The 20,628-nt window shown below is 30.4% G+C and overlaps 4 protein-coding genes across 11 annotated transcripts in view; 2 read left to right on the forward strand and 2 right to left on the reverse strand.

Annotated features, from left to right (window-relative positions):
- Nucleotides 1-909: 909 nt before the first annotated feature.
- Nucleotides 910-7,571, forward strand: Egl (Egl_like_exo domain-containing protein). 3 transcript variants are annotated; one of them, XM_083042013.1, is made up of 8 exons: nt 910-973; nt 1,468-1,573; nt 1,652-1,835; nt 1,929-3,427; nt 3,521-3,601; nt 3,687-3,931; nt 4,041-4,426; nt 4,581-7,571. In XM_083042013.1, the coding sequence occupies exons 4-8, from the start codon at nt 2,018-2,020 to the stop codon at nt 4,937-4,939; spliced, it is 2,481 nt and encodes an 826-aa protein (XP_082898139.1). In that variant the 5' UTR covers nt 910-973; nt 1,468-1,573; nt 1,652-1,835; nt 1,929-2,017; the 3' UTR covers nt 4,940-7,571. The 3 variants fall into 3 exon arrangements, with proteins under 3 accessions (XP_082898139.1, XP_082898140.1, XP_082898138.1); XM_083042014.1 differs by having other exon boundaries at nt 922-1,230; XM_083042012.1 differs by having other exon boundaries at nt 922-1,573.
- Nucleotides 7,572-8,423: 852 nt separating this feature from the next.
- On the reverse strand, nt 8,424-11,926 carry LOC145938800 (uncharacterized). Of its 4 annotated transcripts, none has more exons than XM_083042559.1 (10): nt 11,792-11,926; nt 11,135-11,314; nt 10,878-10,945; nt 10,637-10,773; nt 10,392-10,506; nt 10,113-10,198; nt 9,730-10,022; nt 9,354-9,643; nt 9,126-9,245; nt 8,424-8,924 (listed from the first exon to the last, which is right to left on the reverse strand). In XM_083042559.1, exons 2-10 carry the CDS (start codon nt 11,201-11,203, stop codon nt 8,471-8,473), a joined length of 1,632 nt encoding a protein of 543 aa, XP_082898685.1. In that variant the 5' UTR covers nt 11,204-11,314; nt 11,792-11,926; the 3' UTR covers nt 8,424-8,470. The 4 variants fall into 4 exon arrangements, with proteins under 4 accessions (XP_082898685.1, XP_082898686.1, XP_082898684.1 ...); XM_083042560.1 differs by having other exon boundaries at nt 9,730-9,995; nt 11,788-11,926; XM_083042558.1 differs by having other exon boundaries at nt 11,788-11,926.
- Nucleotides 11,927-12,100: 174 nt separating this feature from the next.
- Nucleotides 12,101-14,332, forward strand: LOC145938169 (methionyl-tRNA formyltransferase, mitochondrial). Its single transcript, XM_083041602.1, has 6 exons — nt 12,101-12,439; nt 12,543-12,740; nt 12,821-12,943; nt 13,251-13,429; nt 13,548-13,742; nt 13,960-14,332. Exons 1-6 carry the CDS (start codon nt 12,162-12,164, stop codon nt 14,139-14,141), a joined length of 1,155 nt encoding a protein of 384 aa, XP_082897728.1. The 5' UTR covers nt 12,101-12,161; the 3' UTR covers nt 14,142-14,332.
- Nucleotides 14,333-14,460: 128 nt separating this feature from the next.
- Nucleotides 14,461-20,628, reverse strand: part of LOC145938166 (PHD finger protein 14) — a 243,433-nt gene continuing 237,265 nt past the window's right edge. Inside the window, exons 1-14 of one of the 3 annotated variants that reach the window (XM_083041585.1) lie at nt 19,455-19,651; nt 19,071-19,235; nt 18,591-18,833; nt 18,300-18,511; nt 18,070-18,224; nt 17,698-17,972; nt 17,148-17,603; nt 16,789-17,083; nt 16,485-16,704; nt 16,234-16,412; nt 15,994-16,132; nt 15,652-15,911; nt 15,420-15,528; nt 14,461-14,837 (exon numbers count right to left, since the gene is read on the reverse strand). In XM_083041585.1, coding sequence (XP_082897711.1) covers nt 14,817-14,837; nt 15,420-15,528; nt 15,652-15,911; nt 15,994-16,132; nt 16,234-16,412; nt 16,485-16,704; nt 16,789-17,083; nt 17,148-17,603; nt 17,698-17,972; nt 18,070-18,224; nt 18,300-18,511; nt 18,591-18,833; nt 19,071-19,235; nt 19,455-19,467 — 2,742 coding nt within the window. In that variant the 5' untranslated portion in view covers nt 19,468-19,651 and the 3' untranslated portion in view covers nt 14,461-14,816. Of the gene's footprint in view, nt 14,838-15,419; nt 15,529-15,651; nt 15,912-15,993; nt 16,133-16,233; nt 16,413-16,484; nt 16,705-16,788; nt 17,084-17,147; nt 17,604-17,697; nt 17,973-18,069; nt 18,225-18,299; nt 18,512-18,590; nt 18,834-19,070; nt 19,236-19,454; nt 19,652-20,628 lie in introns of those variants that run through there. The other 2 variants (XM_083041584.1, XM_083041583.1) reach the window with 2 other exon arrangements.

Raw genomic sequence — 20,628 nt, forward strand, 5'->3', positions numbered from 1 at the left:
GATAAAATAATTATTTTTTTAATCTTTAAACATGGTAACAAATTCTCAACGTTTGAATAAATTTTGTAATAATAATTAAATAAAATACGAAAATGATATAACTGAGATAGAGAGAGAGAGAGAGAGAGAGAGAGAGAGAGAGATCCCATGTACAAAATTTTGTTAATAAAAGTTGGTAAAAAAATAAATATTTTGTATATTTCTCCTAAAAAATATATGATTAATTGTCTTTCAAACATATATATAAACAATAAAAATTGTAACAATTATATTAAACAAAATTAATTTAAAAGAATTTATACTAATAAAAATATAAAATATATATAAAGAAATTTTGTAAAAAAGTATTAGATATATTTATATATACGTTTTCTGTGGCTTTTTATTTTCAAGAAAAAACGTCTTCGCAGGATAGATGCATTTAATTTAGGAACATATATAGACATAATTAGATGAGAAAATAATAATAAATAATAATGATGAGATGCATGACCCCTTTTCATTGATAAAAACTTACGATTATTAATAAATGATCAGAGATACAACTTTTTCGTTGAATTATAATCCTTTCAACCTCTTAAGAGGCAAATTGTAAAAAAATAAATGCGAATAAGGAGAACGCATGACCCAAGATTTCCGCTCCTATAATACGGCCGTAAATGTGTATGGCTGGAAGCCATACTGACGGGATCCCGGTCACGTCGGAGGCCGTCGCACCCTCTGACGGTGTTTGTCCGAAACAGAGATTCATGATATGCTGGGGTGCGTTCAAAAATAGTGGATAGGCTAAAGTAGCGCGTTTAATCGACCAATCAGGACAGAAGGAGCAAAGATTTCTCTGTCCCGATTGGTCAATTAAATTCTACTCCACCCTACAAGTACGATTTCCGAACGCACCCCTGAATATGTGCTCGAGATAAATGTTACGTATTGGCACCGCATTGGGGTTAACTTATCGTGCACCGCTGCCAAGGTACATCGTCGACGAGAATCCGAACGGCGACGAGGACACGGCGCGCAGGAAGACGTCCTGGTCGTGGAAATCCACGAAGACGTGGAATAACCTCCGGGGAATCGCTCGCTGTTCGCTTCTCGTCTTCGTCTTTCCTGTGTAGCTAGAATCGCTTGACCTATAAAAATTAGGCCGTCGAGAGATACGTAATTTTTTGTAACAAATACGCGTTCTTCTAATAAATTGCGAGATTATTCTCTAAGGTCATCTGTGTCTCGGTAGGCTGCGTTCTTGTACAAAATAATGTCGCTTGATTTAGAGGCAAAAACATATATCTCGATTATAACACATTGATTATGACACTTGTTTGCATTTTATATCGCAATTTTTATTATTCATACGATCGATGCAGTTCTTGACGTTAATTTGCATAAGATGTTTCTGGCTTAGATTGCATCAGAAATCAATGTCCTTGAAATTAGATTAATCGCTTTAACATTTGTTGTCGTCCACAGGAGGAGGAGAAGATCTTATAATGTATCGTTTCTGAAACACATGTAGAGACACAATTAACAATGACTGAAGACAAATTATTATAATGCAATTTTATCCATGTGGAAGGTATATATTTAATCTGGGAAAATTTTTTTTTTTTTGGTATCTGTGCAAATATCTTGAAAAATTTTTTATTCTTTGCAGATTAATCTTTTCCTCCATTATGCTGGCTATGCAATTATTTAGTTCAATTAGAAATTATTCAACGTCAATAAATATATTCATCAACAATCAAGAAACCTTGGATATATTTTTTACAAAGGCATAAATACAAAATGATAGTTTAGTGATGTGCCTTTATCTTCGGTATTTCAACTTTACTATGACGGTGAGTATATTATAACTCATAAGCGATACAAATATTTTCAAAGAACCTATTTGCCGTATTGTTTTGTTCAAAATTTTGTATTGTTTTTTACAGAAATTATCTTGACATTTTGAAGAAAAATTACATCTGATAAATAGAAATTTGTCAAAAGTGGGACTATATATACACACTTATATATAAAGATGGATAGTTCAGAGTACGAAGTGGTCAGAAACATGACTCTTCTCTTCTTCTTTGAACGACTGATGGACAAGGGTGGTCCACGTACATTGCATGATCTAAGTTGCCAATTCGGGGCAAAAGGATTCACGAAGGAAATGCGTCAGATAGCAGGAGGATCGCAAAGTGGCCTTAAGAAATTTCTAGCACAATATCCGGCACTATTTTTGATCGACGGCGATTATGTGACCGTTAATACGTTTCAACCGGTTGTGGAGGAGGAAAGTGGAAGTAAATCCGGTAAACGTGACTATGCCCGTGAGGCCGTAGAATATTTTACGAATAAGCTACTGCAATATGGAGTGGGCACCGAGGTTCCTATCAAAAGCTTGCTGGGTCATCGATCACAAGCCTCGCCAGAGGTCAGGCACATATCTGGTCAACACTACAAGGAATTCCGCGATTTTCTTTTGAGGTATCCCGATGCGTTTGTAATCAGCGAAGATAACGTAATATTGAAGCAATACGAAGGCATGAAACCAGAACCCTTTCACGAATTGGAGCCAGATATCCCGATAGATCCGGATGTTACAGCTAAGCTGTTAGACTTTTTCTGTATATGCATTGAGCAGAAGGGTCCAATTCTTATAGATCAACTATTTAATACAGTGAATGAGAAATTTTCGCACGAGAATTGGACAAGTATATTTAAAACGCCGCAGGATTTGTCTACCTTTATAAAAATGTTCCCGGATGCTTTTCACGTGCAAACTAATCTAGTGACATTGATAGGCCGACCGAAATCTTCTGTGACGGAGCCTGCGACCGCGAAAGCGAAGATCGCGAGTGGCAATCAACGCAACAGCGTGACTCATACGAATAACGCAGTGCCGATCGTTTCACCAAGCAAGATTCAATTCTCTCAACCGTCTCCGAATCAATCGGAGAATGTCTGTAACAATGCGACGCTTCAATTTAATTCGCTACAAAACGCATGCACATCGCCTGTCGAGAGCAATAATAATAACTCGCCGCCTGTTAGCTTGCAACAGCAGAGTCTCAAGCAAAGGTTTAATACAATCGTTATGAGAACTCTGGCAGATAATACGGAACGGGATCGCAGTTTACAAATCGCCCAGATGGGTGATGCATGGAAACTGAAAGTGTTACAACAGACTAGGGTAATAGCAACACCGCGGGAAAGTCTTCAAATTATAGAGGATATAATAAATCCTCGGAAGCCTCCTCCCGATGGTAAAGTGGTCATTTCTTTTGATTGCGAAGGCATAAATCTGGGCGTCAAGGGACAATTAACACTTGTACAAATTGGTACAATGAGTGGTCAAGCATATGTGTTTGATTTATTCACGTGTCCAAGTCTCGTTCAAGCTGGAGGTCTCCAGAAATTGTTAGAACATCCTCATATTATTAAGGTAATGATATTATTTAAAAAATTAAATATATATGTATTTTTTTATAATTAATTCAATATAATTAATTACATAAAATTATACTTATTGTTACAGGTGATCCACGATTGTAGAAATGATAGTGTCAATTTATACAATCAGTGTAAGATTACATTGACAAATGTTTTTGATACACAGGTAATGTTAATGTTTGGTTTTTTTTTTTCAAAATAACTAATATATCGCAACAAATGTAATATGAAATCGTAATATCTTGTATTAGGCGGCGCATGCAGTGCTTCAGTTCCAAGAAACGGGAAAGCCTGTGTACAAAGTTAAAAATGTTAATCTGAACACCTTGTGCGATCATTATGGTGCTCCGTGTAACCCGCTTAAGGAACAATTGAAAAATATTTATCGTAAAGATCAACGCTATTGGTCTCGACGACCCATGACGCGAGACATGTTAATTTATGCGAGCAGTGATGTTTTGAGCCTTGTACCTCAAGTTTACAATGCCATGTCTAGGTATAGTTTCATTCGTTACTATTCCGAATAATCAAATTTTATAGAGCTAATAACAGTATATTTCATTTATATGATGTCTCTAATAACAATTTCTGTATATTATTGACAGACTTATAAGGCCGGAAGTACAAGGTCTTTTTGTAGAGTTATGCGAAGAACAAATTCAAATGCATATAAGACCAGCAGATGTAAAAGCGCGTAAGAAGCAGCGAAAAGTGGAGACTGAGGTGGCAGATTTGAAAAAGAGAATGGAAGAAGCGACAAGTAAAAATATCGTACTAAGTAACCGTGAGATTCGGCTTCTTCGCTATCTGGATCTTACCGAAGATGAAAAAGAAAAGCTCAAAGGGAGTTATAAAGTTGCGAGAAAACTGGAAAAATTAGAGAATATGGGCCAGGATAAAGTTGACAGCAGCGATGACGATGATGAAGATAAGACAGACGATCCTGAATATCAAAGTTTGGAAAGTTGCACATCGGAAAATTCTCACTCTGGTAAAATTATTACATCAAAATTATATTTTTGCGTTTTACATTTCAGTAAAAATAAAAATTATTTGTATTAAAATTCAAACAAGGATTTACTTCATTAATGAGATTTATTGATTTTGTGTAATGAGTTTGATGATCTGGAAATGAATTTCTCCAGGTGGTATATTGTCTCCACGAAATGCCGACACTCCAAGCTTAACCGAGTCGATGCAAATGATGGACGAAATACTCTCAGACGGACGGATGGATAAGCTGGAAAAGATAGAAAAATTGGAAGCTATATTATCAGCTGTTACCAGCTGCGCGACTGATCAGCTTTCTCCCAACAATGCTGATGCATCATGTACCAAATGCGGCTGCATGTGTCACAGTGACAATCTGCGAACAGATCACCAAGCTGCTGGAACTAGTGTGGCTTGTCAAACGCTTAGCACAGGTGATATAGTAATTACTAGAGTTTTTGTCAGTGAGGAGGAAAAAGAGAGACTAAGGTTACAGAATTCGCCAAAAAAGTAGATATTACAGCTGCTATGAAAGTAGTAGAAAAGTTGCCATTTATAGGTTTTTTATGAAAAGAAATGAATGCACAAGAAAAAAGTAGTTAAAATTTATCTATTTTATGTAATGTAATAAGATTCATATAGGGCAGAACCATAGCGAAATTTATAAAACATATGCTTTTTGGCATCTCTGCTCCTTTAAAAAGTGTCTTAAATGAAATAAGCCTTGTTATATACGCCTTTTCAAATCTGATGATAGAATGATCAGATTTCTGAAAAAAAGGTTATTAATTTTATACGAGGATATCGTTTATTATCCGCCTAAAGATTAACTTTCTTTTACAAGCATTTAAGAAAGATCGAATCATGTTTAATGATAAAGTATAAATACAGACAAGGCTTTTAATAGCCGCATATGTGATTTTTAACAAATTACAAATTGTGGCGTTTTATGTTCGATTTGAAATTAAATTAAATGATTAAAAGATGAATAAAAAATGCTTTTTTTTAAGGAAAATGTATATTTTGACAGGAGAATTGTCGTACTGTTTATATAAGGATGATTGATGATGCTTTTAACAGCGTTGCAAGAAATTAATGGGATGCATATCATGCTTAAATTTTTTATGTGAAGTACTGCATTAAAATCGCTGATTTTTGAGAGTTCTGTACGGCCTATTTTATGTCACTTGTTAAAAAAGACAAATTATCGGCAGTAATAGAGCATTATCAGCGACTTATCTAAGAAGTAAATGCTTTTTCCCCATAATTTAATCTTGTGTATGTGAGATAAATTTATGTAGATCTCTTCTTCCTTACATCGATTACAGATGCAATTTATTTTCATATATATATATAGCTGTATATACACAAGTGCCAATTTAATATAGAATATATACAATAAATTGATTAATAAATAGATACATTTTATATTTCTATATAATTATGCGCTTGATGATTAATTATGCTTGCACTTCCGAGATTATAATTTAATAGCATTAAATAAAATCAACGCATTCATCGCGCGGGTATCACAAATATCTGTTTTACTCTTGTAATATAGCATCATTAATATGTGAACTGCCAGTGTCTGATGAAATAATGATTACAAAAGACCTATGTAATTCATTATCGCAAATTGAAAGTGTTTTTAGTGCAATACTTTACATATGAAGAAAAATAATATATGTTTATATAATATACATATCAATCATATAATCTTTTTTTAATATTAAAAATATACTATGAAAATATATAGCTAAAAGATACGTAAATGAATCATTGACGAATCATTCTCATTGTATTTACTATCAATGGAAGAACTCTGAGGCTCAACTAGTATCAAATTATTCAACTGTCTTGTATGCTATTCATAAAAATTGTTAAAAATTGTTACAATATGTATCTGGACAATCTATATATAAGTTTTTTCTATATAATCAAAACATTGACACTATATATACCAGCAATATCTTTCATAAACTTAAAATTTTTAAGAATGTGAGACAAGTACATTAGGCATTCTTTAATACTTTGACGTAAATGTTTTAATTATTATATTTTTATAATTGAAGAAGCAAAATAATAAGAGAAGATAATTATATAAGAATTTCTTTTTACGGGATGTGCATAAATGCATTGTTACTAGAAAGTGCAATTTAGTTTATTGCGCGTGTATAGAAACATTATATTTAGTATTCAAATTATTATTCCGGCAGCTCTATTTACACGTTATATTATTTTATATTACCTATAGAGATTTTCACATTGTGAATGATACTCGATATACGAGAACTTTATGAAAATGGTGCAACAAAATGCACATATACAATATTGCGCTATATATAAATTACATTTATAATGAAAAAATTTGATAGAATTTTTTATATATTAGGATGATCCATGTAAAACATTTTTACATAAATTTGGTTTTAAATTTACTCATCTTTTACTTATCTTTTTTTTTTAATTTTTAGTAACCTATAACACAAATTTCTATAAATATATAATACAAAATATTTATAAATTAATTATATATATTATATATATTATTATCATATATTTATAACACAAACTCTGTATATCGATAATCATCCATACTTTTGTCCTTTGCATTCGTATATTGACTTTGAAATAATGTGCATATTTTATGGGATTTATTGAATTAAATTAATTTTGAATTAATTATTGTTAACTTAAATTATTCGTTACTCGTTAAGATTTAAGCAGTTTGTAAAAGAATATTTTTTGTGCATCAATCCAATTTAAATCAGATGAGTGCAAAGGATTGACAGAAAAATTATGCAGTATTTGCTTGGTGATAATATAGTTCGCAAATTTATTAACTAATTTGTCATTTTGTTCACTGCCTGAGATTTTCGGAAAAGAAAATGTTTTAATGCCATTCTATATTTATTACTATACATTTTCTTTTCTAATTATCTGGGTGATTTAATGTTATGGGCAATATTTTAAGGATGGAAGTATCATCTAAATTATTTTATAACGCATTTATATCAAGTTGTATAATAATTATACTAAAAGCAATGAACATCACAAAAATATTTATATGAAAAAATGCTGATTCACATAATTATTAACAATGACTAATTTGTTGCATACCGATGCAAAGTAAAATTTGAAACAAATGTACGTAATAAAGAATATTATAAAAAAATTAATGTATTACTTTTGTTTTGTACACATATTATACATTTACATATTTATAAATAGATTAAAAAAGAGACAAATTCTCTTTCTCTCTTTTTTATCATATAGATGCTGTGTTTTAAGAAAAAAAATCTAAATATAAAAAAAATACTTTTGAGAAATCTTTAAAAAATACATATGTGATTAAAAAAAGCAACATTTACTTTTCGATTACATATATCGCTTTAAGAAAAAACGATAAAATATCTAAATTTTGACTGATATTTAATGCCCAATATTGATAAATGAAGATTTATGTAACACAATTGAAGATTTATATAGCATATTTCGATTTTTTTATAACAATAAAAATTCTGTATAATATACATAACACATTTATATAGTATTCATACATATGTACATATATTGATAGTGATTCACTATGTTATTTCAATATTCAATCCTAAATTGTGTTCTATTTATGCTTGGATCTCATGATTCATAATTGTTAAATGCAACTCAGAAAAGAAAATTTGCAAGATATAATAGATATATTTAATAAAATTTTTTGTTCAATGCTGAAATATACAATACATACAAAAAATATTACATATTATTTTAGAAAGTAAACGGTAAGTCAATATAAGATATTTTAATAATTTTAATAATAACATTGCAATTAAACATTACTTGTCTATATACATAAGAATAAAAATATAAAACATTAAAAATTTTTTATAGTATTTTGATAGAATATATTGTAATACAATTATCTAATCATTAGCTTTATATTTCAAAGAATAATAAATGACAGAAATTGTTTCTCTGAAATTATAATTGTAAATAAAATATATCAATATTTATAATCCAAAATAATTTACGCTATATATTATCAAAATCATTTAAGAAGATGTACAATTTGCTTGATTAGGCTAAGATTTATAAATGAATTTTTATTTTTTTCGATTATATTTCCTTCTGAAAAATATCGTTTTGCATAGGCTGAATACTGTGTTCCACATAATCTTAATTCTAAATCCATTATGCATTGACTTGATAGCATATTAATAACACCTGGAGGTATATCACTCATTGAAAACATATACAAATATGGTTTTATGTTACAGAAGTTTTCATTACATATCACAATAACAGAATTGCCAGCAAGCAAACTTTGCACCAATCGAAGAAACAAAGTATTTTCATTTTCCTCTTTGAGAATAATAATGCCCCTTGCTTTATTAGAACTTATTAATTCTAAGTTTTCATTTTCAGTGCAATGTCCGAAGGAATTTTCATAGAAAGTTGCGAATCTCGTACATCTTTCTATTAAGTTTGATAATATAGTTTGACTAAAAAAACAAACAGTAAAAAAATTATAATGAAAGATCAAGATTGAACTAATGCAAATATGTTATGTACGTATATATATACATATGTGTGTATGTATGTATATGTATGTATGTATATACATATGTACATACAAAAGAAGAAACACATTAAATAGAATAGAAAAAAGTTTTTTTATATATATTATAATAACTTAAACATACTGATTGTACGATAATATAATTGCAAGATTAGATAATATTTCTTTTCTAGAAACAACAGAATTAGCATCCCAAATTTCGAATCCTTTCTTTGCTGACTTAATACATCTCCTAATATCTTCGCTATATTAATAAAAATAAATTACAAATTTAATGTACAAGTTTTATTAAACTTTTAAATCACAAAATTATTGTAATCGAAAAGCAAGAAAAAAATGAGCGTATTCATACTTTGTTGCACTTGCAAATAGTTCGTCATTATGTTTCCAATACATGTTTTGTATAGGCTTTTGCCACATGCCATCATAAAACAAATTAATAATTTTAGAAGAATTTTTGTATTCGTGCGAATGCATTGGTATATTATTAATACTTGATGATATATTGTACATATGTGTATTTGTTTTGTCGATACTATTCATAATTGCATGTTCCATCAAATTATCAAGTTTTTTTGCAAAAGGCACAAGCAGGAGGCCACCAGTAAAATCCATATGTGTATTTATGAATACAATATCTCCCTGAATAGTGAAAAAAGATATCATTTTAATAATATTTAAGATAAATTCACTTGGCAATGCTATGTTACATAATTTAAATAATATACATCAAAGCACGAGGCTAAATTCTTTGCAGCTACAATATCCTCTGACCATATGGATATCATCCTCATTAGGCAGTTACGAGGTGTATTAATTGCAAGTAATTCTTGTTGTGATTGAAATATATCAATGGGACACTTTATAGAGTAATTAAGATATTTTTTTTCAAACATTAAGAACTCTTGTTTTATCGATTTTTGAATCCAAATTTTACTTAAACAAGAATTATCTATTATTAAATAATTAATAACTGCATATAAGTCTGCATCTTCTAAAATTATCATTTCATTGGCCTGATCTGTGTAAATTTAAGAGTTTGATTATAAAATAAAAAAAAAAAAAAAAAAAAATACATTTTCACATTATATTAGCATCATATTTTTCTTACTTAAATTATCCATCATACACTTAATGTATACATGAATTCCACTCATAATCAATATTGAATCTTCTCTGGACATCACTAAATCTTTTCTAGAATATAAACATATATGTGTGTGTGTGTGTGTGTGTGTGTGTGTGTGTGTGTGTGTGTGTGCGCGCGCGCGCGCGCGGTGTGTAATTCATAATATTTTAATATAAGAAATAAAAACATTAATTATCAAATTTAATAAATATAATGGCATAACTTTGACTAAATATATAGTTAAACTTTTATAATATTTACATGATTGCATGTTCCAAAAAAGAAATAAGCGCTTCTTCTTTACACATAGTATAAACTGTAAGCATTAATGTTATAGGTATATAATTGTTCTTACATGATTCTGCTGTGTATGAGTCTATAAAATAAAAAAATTAACCTGCTTAAAAGAGTGAAATACAACATAAAAATGTCAATAAAACAATTGTCAATGTAATCAATATATATTATATTTTACAACTGCAAAGAGATAATATTATCACACATACCACAGATTGTATTAAACAAAAACATGGCTCCAAAAAAATTTAAATACTTAATAAGAGCAGTTACTACATCTATATGTTTACAAAGAGACACAAAAACAGAAACATTTTGTTCTATTAAAGATGCTGTTTCAAAGAATCTATATAAATACAAAAAGAAGACATTAAAAATAATTATAAAAATCTTTTATATTTTACATTTTTGTCATATCACATCTGCATTTAATATTAAATATTTATTTACCTTTCTGACAAATTCTTAATATCCTTAAGTTTTATTTCTGTGTTTATACCAATTAATATTTTTGCATTCTAAAAATATACATTTTACTATTATATAATTTACTATATATATATATATATATATATGTGTGTGTGTAAAGAGATTAAGGAGTTTGTTTTTAAAATATCAATATATTAATATAAATTTCATAATTTACTTTATGAATACGTTTTTATATGTATTATATATTTTATATTTTATATATCACATATACTTACTTTTTTGCTGATTATATTATATATAAGCTCGGTATAATATTTGTTTATAGCTTTTATTTGTTCCGACATGACTTTATCAGAGGACTTTTTATCACTTTTAGGTTTCAACGTTTATAAAGAAAAAGTTAAAAATATATGATTTCACAATCAATATTCTTGCTGATTCTTGCACAATATGTACTAGAAGTAAATTAAAATAACTTTGCACTTGTGTAAAAAGAGACAAAATCTCTTATTTTAGACAACAAACTGATTATTGATTACATGCAAAACACTCTTCATAATCTTAATATTTGCCTGATACTATTGTAAATATAAAAAAAATTGAGGAGAAAAATATGTAAACATATATATTATATACATTATTTACATCATGAAGGAATCCTATGCCCTACACCCTACATATATAAATTTTTTAAAATTATTCTAATTTTTCCTTTTTTACACCATTGTGTTGTTAAGCATTTCATAAAAGTCTGGCAAAATATAACAAAATATATCTTACAAAGAAACAAATCTTAATCGCTTAAAACTATTGCTATAAATTTTTGCATTTGACTGACCATGAAAATCCTTCTATTTGATGGTGTATGTTGTGTGTATATAAGGAGAATTGTAAAACTAATAAAATGTACAATAGAAATCGAACATACCTACCGGAAATCGAATTTTCCGGAATTTCTATCGTGAGATCTTAAAACTTTTACTTGTCCTAGAAACGTAATATCAGTCAACGGTGTCATTTCAGGCAAAAGGATGTCTGTAAAAATGTAAATAAATAAATCGACCATGTTGGCCATAGACATATAAAATAAAAACGTAGACGGAGCATCAGCTACCATGATTTGGCAAGGGAGAATTTAATGAGTTCGGTGGTTAGGCTTATGATTGGTGGACAATATTCCAAGTCGAACTTCAAAATTGTTGATATCTCTTATCTACGTATTTTTATATGTCTATGGCTGATGGTCATCCTGTCCTACAACATCGAGCAAGATCGATGAATGTCATATTTCAATAAATATGAATGTCAGTATTTATGAATCTTCTATGTAAAAAAAAAAAAAAAAAAAAATACGATATGTTGAATATAAATTTTTCATCGTGTATAATAAAGAAATATTCGTATTTTCTTACAATATTCAAGAGTAATGGGAAACCGCGTGAAATAACCTCTTGGCATCGTGTGCATCATGTTCGAAAGAGAAAATTGCATTCAATTCAAACCAGTGGTTCGTGGAATGTATTATTTTTCGGAACGGATAACTTCGCTCTCGAAAGCTTACGAAGTTTGTATAACGAATAGTTAGTACTTACTCGATAATTTATTTCTGGATCTTATAAGCGATTATTGTAAAGAAAAAAAATATAAATGAATGCAAAACATGTTATAAAAATTTCTATGTAGCAGAATTAAGAAGCTAAGCCGATTAGAAGTTGTATCGACATATAAAGGGAAAAGGAATGCTGTTATACAATATGCAGAAGAAAAAGGAATTAATGTTAGACGATGGCCTCTTGAAAACGATGCACAAGATTTTCATATTGGGATAGTTGTCTCCTTTGGCCATTTAATACCATTGAATATTATAAATTCCTTCCCACTGTAAGTTATTTTAAACATATACATAAACAGATTGTATTGTAATACAATATATACATTAATACGTCTATTTTTTACTTTAGTGGCATGTTAAATATCCATGCTAGTCTACTACCACGTTGGAGAGGAGCAGCTCCAATAATTTATTCCTTAATTAATGGAGACACACAGACAGGAATTACAGTCATGAAAATAATGCCAGAAAAGTATAACTTTTTCTTAATTTATTTTTTTTAAATAATTTTCTCTTAATTTGAAGAAAAGTGCTAAAAAGAGTGATATATGAAATAAATTTACATACTAGTTTAATATTTTTTATAATATATAAAAATTTCATAAATATTTTATATTTTTCTTCAGCTCTAATCGATAAAACAAATTTATAAAGCTATCTACAATCAAGTTTTATTGTTAAAAGTATGAATATTACATACTTGGGACTGACTTTTTTATATATCACTCGGTTTGCAAATATATGATATAATATTCTCATTATTTTCATGTTCGTTACAGGTTTGATATCGGGGAAATAGTAGCACAGGAAAAATTAGATATTCATGCAGATGAAACTCTACCAGAATTACATGTCAAGTTAGCAAAAATGGGTGCAAATATTTTAGTCGATGTAATAGGAAAATTACCACAAATATTATCATCTTCGAGACCTCAGGAAAAAATAGGCATAACGTATGGTAACTTTACTGTCTTTTACTTATCCTTTTACTGCTGTGCTAAGTAATAAAATACAATCAGTGTTTCAACTAATTAAATTTTTTGCTATTAGTATTTCTCAATGATTACACATTGTAGCACCTAAAATTACATCAAAAATTTCTTTGGTGAAGTGGGATGAGATGACGGCGAAAAATGTGTATGATCTGCATCGCGGTCTCCTAGGATTGTACCCATTAACCACAAAGTTTGGTGATAAGACAATAAAATTATTCGATGTTCAGCAGACGTCGAAATCGATTAGTGTAATAAATGCGGAGAATGATGTACCAGGTAATCAATCAATCGTCATTCCTGTATGATTCAGTACGGCACTAAATCAATTCCAAGAATTGTGAAACGTTAAACCTTCAGTTTATTCCTAGGGGAAAAAAAATTATTTATCTGAAAATATAATTTTATATATATGTATACACGCACACATACACACATTGTGTTGCATACTATTTTCGAATAAAAGGTATGTGATTAATGTAAACAACCTTTTCAGGTTTGGTGAGATTTGATCGGAAAAGCAGTGCTTTAATTGTGACGTGTAGAGGACCAAGCTGGATCTCGATAAAGAAAGTATCAATGACAGGTCATTCACCTATGAGTGCTATGGACTTTAGAAATGGATTTATGCAGGACAAAATGAAAGAAAAGATATTTTTTCAGAGTAATGTAATATAATTTACAGCGCCACTTTTGTGTCTTAGACACTGTAAGATTCTTTTGTAACTCTACGATAATTTCATTTAGAAACAGATAATGATTTAAAATTTTATTTACTACAATAGCAAGATTTATGTAACTTAGAATGTACAAAATGTAATATTGACGCAGTGATTTTATGATGAGAATAAAAAGTTGTTGGTTTATATATCAATGTTTTCTTAAACACGGAATATTAATAAACTGTTATTTTTGTTTCCTATTTTAGACTTTATAATTTTTAATAATTTAAAACAATATAATGCTTTTCATGCCAAAATATTCTTTTGTATATTCCTTTTTTATATTTTGCTATACAAATTTATTTAATATCTCTTCTCGCAGAATTGCTACAATATAACTACAAAGCATTATGAATAAAAATCGGTGAAAGAAACAACAGCAGAAATAAGTAGCGCGAACTACACTAAGATTCAAATAAATCATTTTCAAATATAAATGTTTGTAATAATAATCTTTTCATAAATCTACGTTTTCTTTAAATTATAGCAAAATTTCTTTCCTCTTTGTTCTCATGTAGTTTATATAATGTATCTTGTAAAAAAAAAGGGGGAAAAAAAAAAGAAAAAAACCAATTAAATGCCTTATTTATTTGAACGTAGAATTGTAGTTGCAGATAGAAAATTGTTGATATTAAGTCTCAGTTTCAGAGGCCTGAAATAAAAGAAATATTACTATAAAAATTTCTTTCTTTTATTACATTTAATGTGCCAGAATGATATATATCCCCATTGACAATATTTTAAGCGGAAGACACAAAATAGAGTTCAGAATACTTCAATATCAATCATTTTTTAGTCTGCTGCAAAATAACATCAAAAATAAAGATAAATATAATTTAGTTTGCATCAGACAAAAAAAATTTTATTCCCACTTCCCTGTAATATTAATTTTTGCATTGTCATGAGTCATGAGATGATGCTTATAATTTCAGATTTGATTCACACTTTATGAAACCAAATCAATTATTCGTATACATTTCAGATTAAAGTACTTTGTATTTTGTCATATCTAATATTTATTGTCTCTGTAAACTATATGTAATAAAAAAAAAAGAATATATTGTATGCCAAAAAGACAAAGAAAAAAAAATCTAAAAAATATTTTTTACATGATACAACTATTTATTAAGGACTTCTATGTATATGTTGCATATATATAGACAAAATAAAAAGTACATCAATCTTTATTTTCAAAAATATTGTTTACGAACAAAGTAAAAATTTATGAACTTACACTAGGGTCACAGTCGGCACAGTGCCAAGAATAGCCTCTTCTCTTCGGAGACTTTTTTACAGGAGGGTCTAAGCATGTAAAGTGATAGCATTTTTTACATTCGTCACACCTAGAACAAAAAAGATTAAACATGTAGCAAAAAGAGTCATTATAATAACATCTTGCAATTCTAGAGTACAACTCCAAGCATTTAAAGATTTAAACTATCATAGTTGTTAATTTCCAAACTTACATAACGAGATTTTGATTGGTGCCAGGATTATCACAGACGTTACATTGCGTCATAAGATCTGTATCTTTCCCTTTCTTCGTTCCCGTTGACAACCGACCACTGCTATTCACAGACACGTTTACAGGAGGGACATTTACAGCCGGCGGTGGCACAGGTGATGGTGGTGGCAATGTGATTTCGGTACTCGTGGAAGTGGCGACGAACATTTGTGGACTCGATTCTGAAGCAGCATCTCCCTCTGGTCGTGGAATTGATTTTATCTGCGTTCGATTCAATATTTGTTGTTCAATGTTTAAATCGATATGAAAGTTAACGTAGTAAAACAAAAAAACAAATGAATACTTTTATCGTAATCCTTCTGTGAAATTCTGGTTGACTTTGAACTTCTGGATTTTCTATATCTAAACTTTTCCTTTTATGCTTCCTTTTTCTCTGTTTGACTCCAGTTATTGGATCTGGAGAATATCTCTTATGCTTTTCCCTAACAAAATATTTATATAAATATCATGTTTTTAAAATGCAAGTAATAAATTATTTATTTAGTCTAAAATATCAAATTTATTTAGGCTGTTTTATGCATACCTCCTTCTCTTTTTTCCACTTCTTTGAGAGACAGATTCTGTGACACCATCTGCTGAAGCTACCATGTATTCTGGTGAACCTTCTCTTACAGTGATATTATTAACAGATTGTTGATTGTACATTGATTCAGCTGTCTGTTCTATAGTTGATGGTTGCGGCCCCATTGGTTTAATAGTTAGCTGTAAAAATAGATTTATTCGTATATTATATACTAACAGCGAGTAAAATTTTTCTATTTATAAAATAAGTACTTTTGGTGTGGCATGTGTGTCAGGAGCAATAACGTTTGTTACGTTGCTTGAGTTCTTAAGCGTAATAGGTGTGTTTGCTGTCGCGGTTGCCTGCATTTCCTGCGGCGGTGTAGGTATCGAATTGGCGTCATCTTTACAGTGCCTTAATTTGCGCGGCGCTGACGTGTCTACGCGTTCCACTTCCGATCCCGATGACTCTTTATCGCATTCTGAGCATTGCCTGCAAGTTGCAATATCATGGAAAAATTAGAGTGTAATAATTGAGATGTTGAACTTCAGAATTTATTTATATTTTCATGCGCACCATCCCATCTGTCTTGTTTTTTTAGGCATTCGTGATAGAGGCGGGCTCAAACAGGACAAATGATAGTGCAAATGACACATATCGCAGTGTGCGAGAAGATGCTGATCGCTCGCTCGTCTACAGATACCGCATTGGTGTCGAAAAGGCGTATGCTCGCTTTTGTGATTTTGTTCTTGCGCCGCCTGGCTGCTCAACACTCTACCCTCGCGTACACCTTCGACACCTTTACCCACGAGCAGGGGAAATCCGACGCCCATTTTCAAAGCAGCTGCCGTAGGTACGCCTAATCCTGTACCTGTAGAACAGAAAATACACATCGTGTATTTATTACGCTTAGAAATTTAAACGATGCAGCTTACCAAGCGTAGGTGCTATCCTTGGCTTCGCTAAATCGGCGATCGACGGTAAGGATTTTGTGTAGCCAGCGCTCTTAAGTACTTGATGATACAAGTCGATCTTTCCTTTCAATGTCAAGTTCACTTTGATCTGCTCTTCATTATCCTTCATTACTTCGTCGTATTTTCTGTCCAATCTTTGTTGTTCGTTCAATAATTGTGAGTTAATGTCGATGAGTTCCTGTAACCGCCTCTTCATGGACGTCACCCGCACGTTGCGATCTAAATAATAGCCGATAAATTCTACGCTGAAGGCGGGAGCGATATGCCACTTCTTTCTAACATCAACTAATGCAACCAATTGAGATTCTTGTGCTTCCAATGCGGCTGTATCTACGCCCATCAGTTCAGCTTTCTTTGCCAATTGGCGACAAGCGGAAGCGGATGTAGTTAATAAGCGTGGCATCTTTTGTGTCGGTACTGTAATTAATGTTATTAAAAATATATATTAGAGAAATATATATATATATATATAATTTAGTGTAATGTTTGTATAAAAAAAAAATTAATTTACCCCATGGTGATGGACGCGACGCTTTGTGAGCTAGATATTTATGTCTGTGTTTGGCTAATTTTCTCTGAATTCTACGTTGTTCGTCTGTGTCTAAATGATTGGGCTGCTTCAATACCTGTTGTCGATACTGTGCGCGTAATTGCAAAGCTAACCAATTACGTCTACGTCTACGAACGAGAGATTTATCAGAATGCAATTTGCAATGCGCATAGAATGGATCAGCTTGATCGACTTCTTCACTGTGTGCTTCAGATAGTAAGCCTTCTCTCTGGGCGCTGTGAAAATAATATTTTGGTATTTTAAATCTATAGCATAAACTCTGAAAATTGAAAATGTAAATTTAGACGTGCGCTTTCTCGATTAAAGTATTACCATGTCACGTGAAAATACGTATGACACATTCCGGCGTCACATTCGATGCATACACCCGTGCGTGCATAACGTGAATCCTCGCACAAAGAGCATGTCTTTGCGCCCCATTTGCTGTATGCCATCTCGAATAGCGTTACGCTCGATAAACGATCAACCTAAGATATAAGTATAATAATAAATAATTCACGAAATTATACGAAAATGTTACATATGGTATGAGATAAACTTACCTCGCCAAAAGCAACACCAGGTACGTAAAGAGCGCACACTAAATGAACCCACTTTCCGACATCTGTCTCTTTAAAAATTCCGCCTTTGTTAGGACAAAGCTCGCATGACGGATCTTCGATGCCAGCACTACAGGCTTCACAGAACCATGGTGCTGATTGGCATAGAGAGTCAGTACTTGAGAAACTTTCTACATCGGATACACCATAACAACCTAAAATTTAATGTTCGTTTGTAATGTATATAGTGTAGAAATAGTTTTAATAATTTTTGAATATATTTTAAATAGATACCTTCGTGAACACTAACTCCACAACCATCACATTCAACAATCTCATTTATGTCATCACTTCTGTCTCCTAAACAACCGCAACAAATTAGCATTTTGTTTAGTTTCTCATCGAGAGGTGCACCCTTTAGAGCTTGTTGGCGAGCTTGTTCGATAACATCTCCTACTGTTAAACCAGCATTGTCTTTTTCTCTCAACAATGGATCATCTAATGAATCATCTGATTCCTCAGATGCATCTTCTTCTTCTATAAAAAACATGTATAATTAAAATTATTATTTACAAGATTATATGTCAAACTTATAAGAATATGCAAATAAATTTCTTTAATCTCTTTATCTTCACAAAAAATATGTGCATTTTGCAATTTGAAAATTTTGCACGATATATACATAATAAACCTCTTTAATGTTATTTCTATTCTTTTCTTGCCAGTATATAAGACAATTTCAACTGCGCAACACAAAATGCTAAGACAACTCACCTTTGCCAACATCGTTAGAATCTACCGAATCATCATCCGACTCTTCACAATGATCTTCAATTCTAAAATCGCTGTCATCCGAGCTTTCACCTAAATCAAAGTCGAGCAGAGACTGGTGCGCTGATTCTACCGGTTTTACTCTCCTCTTTTTGGGATCTCTCTCAACTGCAAAAAACACAATTTAATTTCTCCTAGACATACCATCCAAACGTATTTTCGATATAGAGAAAAAGTATGTTTGTCATTGTTATGTATTTTCGTGAAAACAACAATGTTTGCGAAAGCAATAATAATTATTGCTGACAAAATATTGCATTAAAATTTCTGTGGAAAAAAAATGTACAAGCGATAATAGGTTATGTTTGTACTTAATTCTGAACATACATGTGCTAGTCATAATGCTTTCGATATCTCTCGCGGCTCTGATTAAAATCCCAATATATTTTTCTGCAGCGCGAATTTAATTACTATTCCCGCACAAAATCTCTAACACGTTGGAGCATTGAAACAAATTTTAAAAGCCTCCCATTGTACACATCAAGCACGTCACTTGCAAACACACATACATATGTATGTAGGTACGGAGGCGGTTACCGGTAGTATGTTAGGTTAATTTTATGTGTTAGTAAACGAAGCTGCAATAATAATAAAGTATAGTTGGTTGCAATTATTATCTTGTATTCACAAAAGGAACAAACTGGGTTATTGTTATCATACGCAATTGCTGATATATACATAGAATTAATAATAGATTTGACTGTTACAATAATGATAATGACACAGACACTAAAATTACAGACACAATAAACTACAGAAATACATAATAATATATAATTCTAGGACAAGTAATTGACAATGCATTAATACATGCATTAATCAAATGATAATTAATATTCTTTACGTTTGATGCAGCTAACTTCTGTAGTAATTTCATGATAGTATGATAGTTACATTGTAACAATAACACCAAAATAATGATATAAAAAAAGTTGAAAAAGATATGTTTTTAGAAATTTTTTTTTACAGATAAATGTATTTCACATTTGTAAATGTAATTTTTCAATAAAATTATACATGAAACTTTTGTATTCAATGTAATACAATTATCTAATGTATATATGTATATATTTTTTATTTCTTTAATCTATTATTGTATTGTTTTTCAATGCTACACTATCATAACAATCATCTATCATGAAATTACTACAGTTTATGCATCAGATATTATAAACAATATTATTATTTAATTAGTGCATGTATTAATGCATTGTGAATTGCTCTATAATTATATTAATATCTATTATATGCCTGTATTATTTTGTACTTATTAGAGGAGGCTTATATATAGAGAAAATTATATAAATATTGTATTTTTACATATTCAATATTCGATGTAAATGCCCAAATTTCATATGAATAAAATGACTTTTCTATTATTAAATTATATCACTTGTCACTGACAAATTAGTTAAAACAATTTGTGATCGGCACTTTCGGTACTTAAATTAAATGTCGCTAAAAAGGTCGCGAAAGAGAAATAAATTACTCATCTTTCTTG

Source organism: Prenolepis imparis, unplaced genomic scaffold (assembly GCF_030444845.1).
Source record: "Prenolepis imparis isolate NDT839.2.m4 unplaced genomic scaffold, iyPreImpa1.0 SCAF_7, whole genome shotgun sequence".
In the NCBI taxonomy this organism is placed as follows: domain Eukaryota; kingdom Metazoa; phylum Arthropoda; class Insecta; order Hymenoptera; family Formicidae; genus Prenolepis; species Prenolepis imparis.

Excerpts from the sequence above, each read along its gene's own strand:
- LOC145938800 (XM_083042559.1), bottom strand. The coding sequence starts at position 11,203 with ATGTCGGAACAAATAAAAGCTATAAACAAATATTATACCGAGCTTATA. Across the intron at positions 10,946-11,134 it reads ATAATATAATCAGCAAAAAA|AATGCAAAAATATTAATTGG; the intron begins GTAAGTATATGT and ends GTATATTTTTAG. Across the intron at positions 8,925-9,125 it reads ATTATATTATCGTACAATCA|TCAAACTATATTATCAAACT; the intron begins GTATGTTTAAGT and ends TTGTTTTTTTAG.
- Egl (XM_083042013.1), top strand. The coding sequence starts at position 2,018 with ATGGATAGTTCAGAGTACGAAGTGGTCAGAAACATGACTCTTCTCTTC. Across the intron at positions 3,428-3,520 it reads AACATCCTCATATTATTAAG|GTGATCCACGATTGTAGAAA; the intron begins GTAATGATATTA and ends TTATTGTTACAG. Across the intron at positions 3,932-4,040 it reads GTTTACAATGCCATGTCTAG|ACTTATAAGGCCGGAAGTAC; the intron begins GTATAGTTTCAT and ends TATTATTGACAG.
- LOC145938169 (XM_083041602.1), top strand. The coding sequence starts at position 12,162 with ATGTCAGTATTTATGAATCTTCTATGTAAAAAAAAAAAAAAAAAAAAA. Across the intron at positions 12,440-12,542 it reads CGAAGTTTGTATAACGAATA|CAGAATTAAGAAGCTAAGCC; the intron begins GTTAGTACTTAC and ends ATTTCTATGTAG. Across the intron at positions 12,741-12,820 it reads ATTATAAATTCCTTCCCACT|TGGCATGTTAAATATCCATG; the intron begins GTAAGTTATTTT and ends TTTTTACTTTAG.